An 8,234-nucleotide genomic window follows, 5' to 3' on the forward strand; every position below is an offset into this window, starting at 1 on the left:
ACCTCTACCACCTGAAAGCCTTGTAATGGGAACTGCCAAGGACTGAACAAGGGATCCTCCCCAGTGAGATATCCCTTGGCATAAGCCAAAAGGATACATCAAGGAGCTCATTAAAAGCAACTCCATTATCGATATCAATTTCATACCAAGTTATTCCGAATTGGTTTTACTCCCTTGCAAAGGAACTGAAGAATCCAGCGTTTGGCCTTCCTCTATTCAGGAAAGAGAGAGACATGCCTTGTTTGCAACCCACTGAGCCCAGCCCTGGGGAAAGGCAAGTCTTAGCCAAGTTAGCAAGAAAGCAACTGCCAGACGCTGCTCTCCCTTGTTAGTGAAACTTTCTCCATGCAAAACAATGTCAACAGACCTTGACAACTCAAACCTCAAAGGCTTAATGCAAGTATCACCCAGTGCACCTCATCAGCCAAATTGTTACTGTAATTTATTCCTGCATGGCCCAGAGTGTTTTGATTTCACTTACTCTTCAAGACAAGAAAGACTATTTAAAGGTAGGCGGTGGAAAACCCAAAGGATGGAGCTGAGATGAGTTATCTCCTTGGGTCTCTTTGAGGATCAGGAATAGGGACCGATTACCATCATCAAGATGACAGCAAAGAAGGTGGCAATCCTGGAAATAAATGTCTAGGTAAACAAGCCTAGGATTACGCTGCAAGTGCTAAATGCCATTTAAAAATAAAAGATAATGGAATTCAAAGAGGAAGTGTGTGTGTGTGTGTGTGTGTGTACACACACACACACACAATCCTCCCTCTGTTCTCATGGCCTTCAGACTCGCATCGCTCACTTATGCACAAGGGATGAATGGGTGGGGGATGAATGGGGCATGCACCTGTGGCACGCACCCATGCCTATATTCAAGCCAATGGGGCTTGAATATAAGCGAAACTCCATTTTCGCGAGGGGATCCAGAACAGATTCCCTGCGAAAAAGGAGGGGTGACTGTATATGTGTATATATATATGTGTGTGTGTGTGTGTGTGTGTATATATATATATATATATACACTTCAGGGCTTATTTCCTGCAACAGAAAATCTATCCATGGCCCCGCCACATAAAAGCTGCCCTGAACTCCTCCAAGGAAAGGTGGGAAGAAAAAGGTAATAAACAGACCTCACCCTCTTTGGTGACCTGTGCAGACGAAAAGCAACCCAACATAAGGCATAACTATGTAGCTGCAATTCTACATATGCCCTCCTGGAAGCGAGGCCCCACAATGGAACTGACTTCCGAGTAAATATGTGCAAGCTTTGTTGCTGCCTTTTCTTCTTCTCCTCAAGCCCCCAGTTCAGACCCATTCACTGCAAAGGGAAATGAGGAAGAACTTTGGTGCCACCTTTCATTGGCTGAAGGCCAGCTGAACGCCACCGGCCCTTGAGTGGACAGAGGGCAAATTTGCTGGGGAAGTGACACTTTCCTTGAAGATGGGGGATACGAGCGAACCCCCACATGTGACCTTCTTTGACAGAATCACATCTTGGTTCTTTTTTCCTTTGCGGCGCCACAGGTCCCTTTGGGGCGTCCCAGCGACCTCCTCCTCCTCCTCCTCCTCACAGACACACACATAAGACACCTTTGGAGACCTGTTTCACAGGTGCCACTCTCTCCCTCTCCAAGCCGCCAGTTCTTCTCCCTAACCCCTTCACCTTTTTTTGTTCCCTCCCTTACCCCTCCCACCTTCCATGGCTCCTTCCTTGTAAAGCAGAGTCCCAATGAGGGCAAAGAGGAAGAAAAAGAGAGGAAACTCTAGAAGAGAGGACAGCAACTTTGCCCCTTTCCCAGCGAGGATCTGCAGGGGGCTTCCGATCCCAGTTGCGCCTCCCTGCCAGCCCCACATGCTGGAATAATAAAGGATTGTTTGCTTGAGCGAAGGGGGGGGGAGAGTGTGTGTGAGAGAGAAAGCTTTCACTCCTCCACCCCCAACTCCTTCCCCTTTAAAAGCATCTCCTCCCCACAGCCTTTACTCAATTCTCCTCTTCTTCCCCCCCCCCCCCCCAATTGTCGTAAACACAGATCCTCTTACTCTGAGGCTTTGCAAATGGAGAGACACCCTCCTGGAGCCCTGCTGTCTCCCATCGCACCCTGCTATAGCTGCATGTGCGAAGAAGCCAGATTAATGTTTACACCTAAAGCGATTTGAGGAGTAATTTAAAAAGAGAGGATTTGGGAGGAAAGGCGGGGGGAGAGGAGAGAGAGATGGCTGATGATCTGCACATTGCAAAGGCATTGGAGGGGGGTGACTGGAGAGGTGTCACTTGAGAGAAAGAGAAAGACTGAGAAGGAGGGAGGGCAAGAAAACTAAAGAAATGCCACCTTTTTTCTCCAACTGCTTTGCTCCAATTGCCAAGGTTTTTGAGACAAAAGGCTGCTTCAGAGGGATTGCTCAGGAGTTGCTGCAAGGGTCCCTGGGTTTTTTTGCGAAGAGCCCTTCCTTGCTTTCTTCTGGCTCCCCCCCCCCCCCAGCCCTCTTTTCCAAACCCATGGGCTCCTGCTTGGGGCTGGGTTTGGAGTTTTTTTTAGGAGGGGGGGGGGTTGTTCCTCTCTCTCTAGAAAGGTTGGTTGGAGGTGGAAAAAGATCTCCAGGGGGAGATATCTGTGGGGCATCTGGGTTGGACCCCATCAAGGTCTCCCAGGGTTGTGGATGCTGGGTCTTATTATACCAAGTGGAAAAGGAACCTGGGGCTGCATCAACACTGGAGAAATAACCCGGTTTGGCATCGCTTTAATTCTATTTCTGGCTCAAGGCTATGGAATTCTGGGAGTTGGAGTATGTTGTGGGGCCCACAGCGGGCCCCACCACAAACCCCAACTCCCAGAATTCCATAGCCTTGAGCCAGAAATAGAATTAAAGCGATGCCAAACCAGGTTATTTCTCCAGTGTGGATACAGCAAGCAACATGGGATCTCAGGCATCTGCCTCGGACCCATCCCGGGGCTGTGGATGCTGGGTGTTGTTATTCCACCAGGGCGGGGGAAGGAACATCTGCAACCGCCCAGGACCCGGGGAGGAAGAGAAGCCGAAATCATTCAAAATAAGCCCAAGTCATTTAAAAGCAAACAAACAAAGAAGGAGATCAAATATTTTGGCAAGAGTTTGGAGAAGGAGAGTGGAAGAGGAAGGAGGGTGAGGAAGAGGAGGAAGGAAGGAAGGAGGAGGGAGGAAGGGGAGGGAGAGGAAAAGAAGGAAGGAGGCTAAGGAAGAGGAAGCAGGGTGAGTAAGAGAAGAAAAGAAGGAAGGAAGGAGGGAGGAGGGAGGGTGAGAAAGAAGACGAGGAGAAGGAGAGTGAAGAAGAGGGGGAAGGAGGGCAAATGGCCGGAGTTACTCACCCGCCGGCGGCGGCGGCTGCTTGTGGTGCGGAGCCCCGGTCCCTTCGGCGGCGGAGGAAAGGGAGGAGGCAGCGGAGGAGGAGGCGGAGGCAGCAGCTGCCTTTCGGGGGAGACTTTTCTCGTCCAGAAGCGAGGCTGCCTCCGGGGGCCCTTCGGCGCCACTGCCAACCTTCAGCGACAGCATCTTCCTCGTCGCCTCGCCTTCTTCGGGCCGATCACATTATCCCCGCGCAGCTCCCCTGGACATGACTCCTGCTTCTTCTCGTCTTTCTCCTCCTCCCTTCACCCTTTCTTCCTTCCTTCCTTCCTTCCTTCCTTCCTCAAACACAAAAGGAAGAGGGGTGGTCCTGGTGTTGGTAAAGGGGGGAAATAAAAGCAAACCGGGGAGAAGCTGAGCTCCAATTCGCTCCCACTCCCTTCTTCTCCTTCTTCTCCTCCTTCCTCCGCCCCTCTCTTTCTCTCAGTCTTTCTCTTCTGCTGGGTGGGAAAAGAAAGGAAGAGAAGGGAAGGGAAAAAAGGCAAACCCTTGGGTTGTTTTAGCCTCCTCCTCCTCCTCCTCCTCTTCCCAGCCGCCGCCTTCTCTCTCGCTTCGCTGGCAGAGAAGGGGGAAAGGGAGAGGACAAGGCTCCGGAGCTGCTACCGCTGCCTCCTTCTCCGAAGCGCTCTCTCTCTCTGCTGCTTACCTTCTCCGCTTGTCAGCAGCAGCATCCGGAAACCCCAGGGAGAGTCCCGCAAAGCATCTTGGGGGATGTAGTCTTTGGGAAAGGGGTGAAAGAGGGGAGGTGGGTGGGGAGAGACTACTTTAAAGGGACGGGGGGGGGAGGTGGAATGAGATGGAGGAAGAGAGGATGGTTGTGGGTTTGGAAGGGTTGGGTTTTGGGGGGGTTCTTCCTTCCCAGCCAGCCACCCCCTTCTTTTGGGGATTTGGTTTAGGCCAGCCTTTAGGGAGGGAGGGGGGAGGGGGTCTTCCTGAGGGAGGCGGTGGCCCAGGCGACGCTCATTGGCCAGACTTTAGGAAGGGGGCCCTGAGGGAGGCTAATGGCCAAGGCGCTGTGAAGGGGGCTGTGGGGGGGGGCGTCCTAGCCCCCCCCCACAAGGGACGATAATGGTCAAGGCTTTATGGGAGGATTTGGGGAGTGTAGTGGGGCCCCTTCATGCGCCCCCACAGGGGAGGCAATTGCCAAGGCTTTATGAGGGGACTTTGGGGGGAACTCTTTGTGCATGCACTGTTGGGGAAGCTAATGGTCAAGGTGCTAGGAGGGGGCTGTGGGGGTGTAGTGGGGTCCCTTCATGTGTGCCCCCCCAGGGACGATTTATGGCCAAGGCTCTATGAGGGGGTATTTGGGGGGCCTTCTTGTTCCCAGTGTGGCTAATGGATGAGGCGCTATGAGGGGGATTTGGGGACCCCTTCATGCTCCTCCAGTGGGGGACGCTTATAACCAAGGGTTGTGGGGACCCTTCATGTGCGCACTGGGGGGACTTCCCCCTAATGGTCAAGGTGCTATGAGCGGTTCAGGTACCCTAAGCACACTTTGCTGGGCATCCTTGAATTGCTCAGAGAGAATTTTTGGACAGAAAACTACAACAAAAACAAAAAATACGGTGGATTAAGAAGGCAGTTCCCGTTGATGTGTTGCCAGTGCCCTCTACTGAGGGGAAGTGGAAGTGCCATGCTCTGCACATTTGAACAGTTTGCTGCAGACAGGGACTGGAGCCTTTGGGGGTTTCTTTTAGGGATTTCAGTGCTGGACTATGGCTCTGGAGACCAGGGTTCAAATCTGTGTACGGCACTCTCAGCCTCAGGAAAGGCAGACCTCTTCTGGCCAAATCTTGTCAAGAAAACTCTGTGGTAGGATCATTTTATGGTCACCATAAGTCAGAAACAACTTAGAATCATAGAATAACAGAGTTGGAAGAGACCACAAGGGCCATCCAGTCCAACTCCCTGCCATGCAGGAAATCTAATTCAAAGCATCCCCGACAAATGGCCATCCAGCCTCTGCTTCAAGACCTCTAAGGAAGGAGACTCCAATACACTCTGAGGGATGAGTGTGTTGTGTAGGGGAATCAGTTTCCCAGAGGGTCTCAGGCTACATTGGTTTTCTACCTTCGTTTCCCACTTCCCTGCCCTGAAGTGGGTTCGGCAAGATTTTTATGAGAGGTTTGGCTTTGCCGTCTTCTGAAGCTGAGAGAGTGTGACTTGCCCAAGGTCACCCAGTGGCTTTCCTTGGCTGAGCAGAGATTTGGCTCCTGCTCCTCAGAGTTCAACACTCAGACCACTATACCACTCTGGCTCTCTCTTGGTTTAGTACAATTTTAATATTTATTTTTGCAGTTTAATGTTGAATTTACAAGAACTTGCCTTCTCCTGCCTTAAACACTGTCTCTCCCTCCCTGATGACAAATGAAATGGTATTCCTTGGAAACCTGTTGCTATTCTTTGGCTCCTGGACATATTAGCCAGGAATACTGTACCTTTTGCAGGATTTCACCAGTTCTTCCAGTGAGATCAGGAGAAGGGTCTCCTTTCCCTCTTGCATCTCTCACCTAAGCACCCTAAAAACCTAGAACAGTATTCTGAGTGCCACAGGCAGCTGCAAGGAGCAAGTGAATCCTGGTTCAGTTGGCAGAAGCAGCAAAGTGCAGCAGAAATACACCACCTGATTAAAAGATACTACTGAATCTCCTTGTCTTAAAAATATCTAGTGGGGGCAGTGGCGTCTGGAAGCTTCCAAGTAAGTTGGTTGGTCAGTCCACTCTGGGTTTCATTCCAGAGTTTAAAATGAATAGATGAAAAGCCCTCCCTCTATTCTAACTACCGTTGCCTTGACCTCGGAGGGAGAGAATAAGAGGCAGACACAGCTCAACCATGCCTAGCCCAGATTCAGATGAAGGGCCCTCCCTTCATTCCAACTGCCATTGCCCAGGCCTTGGAGGGAGAGAATAAGAACCAGGCACAACTTCACTGTGCCTGACCCAGAGGCAGATGAAGGGCCCTCCCTCCATTACAACTGCCACTGCCCTGGCCTTGAAAAGAGAGAAGAGGCAAGCACAATTTAACCATACCTAGCCCCAGAGGAAGTTGAAAAGCTCTCCCTCCATTTCAACTGCCACCATCCTGGCCTCAGAGGGAGAGTTGAACCAGTAGTATCTGCTGGACTTATCCCCTTCCTCACTGCCATTCCCTTTTCCTTTTGTGTCATGCCTTTTATAGCAATAGCAAGTACATTTCTATACCACCTATCAATGCACTTAAACACTCCCTAAGTGGTTTGCAATGTGTAAGATAATTGCCACCAACAATCTGGGTGCTCATTTTAGTGACTTCAGAAGGATGCAAGCCTGAGTTGAGCTTGAGCCCGTGCCTGGTATCAAACTCGCAACCTTGCAGTTTGTGAGTGAGTGCCTGCAGTAAAGGCATTTAACCACTGCACCACCAAGGCTTTTTTAAATTGTAAGATGTCTAATTAACAATTTGTAAGCTGTTCTGAGAGTCTTTGTGGCAGAAGAGGGGTTTATAAATAAATTATCCACCTTGCTGAACCCATTTTAGTGATTGTTTCAGCTCCTTGGATGGCTGTCTTAAAGTGTGGAATAAACCCAGAATGGATTTGGAGCACTCCTTACATAAAAGCCTCCAGTTGCCCATTGGGTGGGGCACCATCTCATTCAAGCAAGTGCTATTTATTTCAAGGGGGAACATTAAACACACATTTTAATAGTGGGAGTTCACCAGGCAGGTCCAGCTCCATCAGGACTAGCCTGAAGGAAGGAGACTCCACCCTCCATAACTGCCACCCGCCAGCCTGGGAGGGAGTTCACCAGGCAGGCCCAGCTCCATCAGGGCTAGCCTGGAAGAAGGAGACTCCGCCCTCCATAACTGCAATCCGCCGGCCTGAGAGGGAGTTCACCAGGCAGGTCCAGTTCCATCAGGGCTAGCCTGGAAGAAGGAGACTCCGCCCTCCATAACTGCCACCCGCCGGCCTGAGAGGGAGTTCACCAGGCAGGCCCAGCTCCATCAGGGCTAGCCTGAAAGAAGGAGACTCCGCCCTCCATAACTGCCACCCGCCAGCCTCAGAGGAAGTTCACCAGGCAGGCCCAGCTCCATCAGGACTAGCCTGGAAGAAGGAGACTCCACCCTCCATAACTGCCATCCGCCGGCCTGGGAGGGAATTCACCAGGCAGGCCCAGCTCCATCAGGGCTAGCCTGAAAGAAGGAGACTCCGCCCTCCATAACTGCCATCCGCCGGCTTGAGAGGGAATTCACCAGGCAGGCCCAGCTCCATCAGGACTAGCCTGAAAGAAGGAGACTCCGCCCTCCATAACTGCCATCCGCCGGCCTGAGAGGAAGTTCACCAGGCAGGTCCAGCTCCATCAGGGCTAGCCTGGAAGAAGGAAGAGCCCTCCCTCCAGTCCATCTGCCTTGGTACAGGCCTCAGAGGGAGAGAAAAACCACTGGACCTCATCCCCTTTCCCTCCCCCATTCCCTTCTCCTTTTGTTTCATGTCTTTTAGATTGTAAGCCTGAGGGCAGGGAACCCTCCAATTAAAAAGATGGTATGTACAGTGCTGTGTAAATTTACAGCGCTTTATAAATAATAATAATAATAATAATAATAATAATAATAGATGTTAACAGTACTCAGATAAAATGGTTAATTTCCCACCACATTTTGTCAGCAGCCTTCTTCAGGAGCACAAAAACTTGTTTTGTCGGGTTATTCTAAAGAGATTTGCAACACCTCTGACATACAATAACTCAACCGATTGACTTCTTGTGCCCCGCAGGAAGGTTTCCCTCATTATGCACTGGCCAGTTCTCTGCTTTTATTAAAGATTCTTTCATTTTCCACTACCATTTTGTCTCTTTTTGTCTTTGTCTTTTGGA

The 8,234-nt window shown here is 50.8% G+C and overlaps 1 protein-coding gene across 4 annotated transcripts in view; it reads right to left on the reverse strand.

Moving 5' to 3' along the window:
- The window catches only part of AHDC1 (AT-hook DNA binding motif containing 1), a 253,172-nt gene extending 249,087 nt beyond the window's left edge, over positions 1-4,085 (reverse strand). For 2 of the 4 annotated variants that reach the window (XR_016271918.1, XM_089479531.1), the window contains exon 1: positions 3,348-3,994. Coding sequence is in view for 1 of the 4 variants with exons in the window: in XM_089479531.1 (XP_089335657.1) it covers positions 3,348-3,531 (184 nt within the window). In the remaining 3 variants the exon portion in view is untranslated. Of the gene's footprint in view, positions 1-3,347; positions 3,995-4,030 lie in introns of those variants that run through there. The other 2 variants (XR_016271917.1, XR_016271919.1) reach the window with 2 other exon arrangements.
- Between the last annotated feature and the right edge of the window lie 4,149 nt (positions 4,086-8,234).

Source organism: Sceloporus occidentalis, unplaced genomic scaffold (assembly GCF_023333645.1).
Source record: "Sceloporus occidentalis isolate IW3139 unplaced genomic scaffold, rSceOcc1.0.p SCAF_13, whole genome shotgun sequence".
NCBI lineage: Eukaryota > Metazoa > Chordata > Lepidosauria > Squamata > Phrynosomatidae > Sceloporus > Sceloporus occidentalis.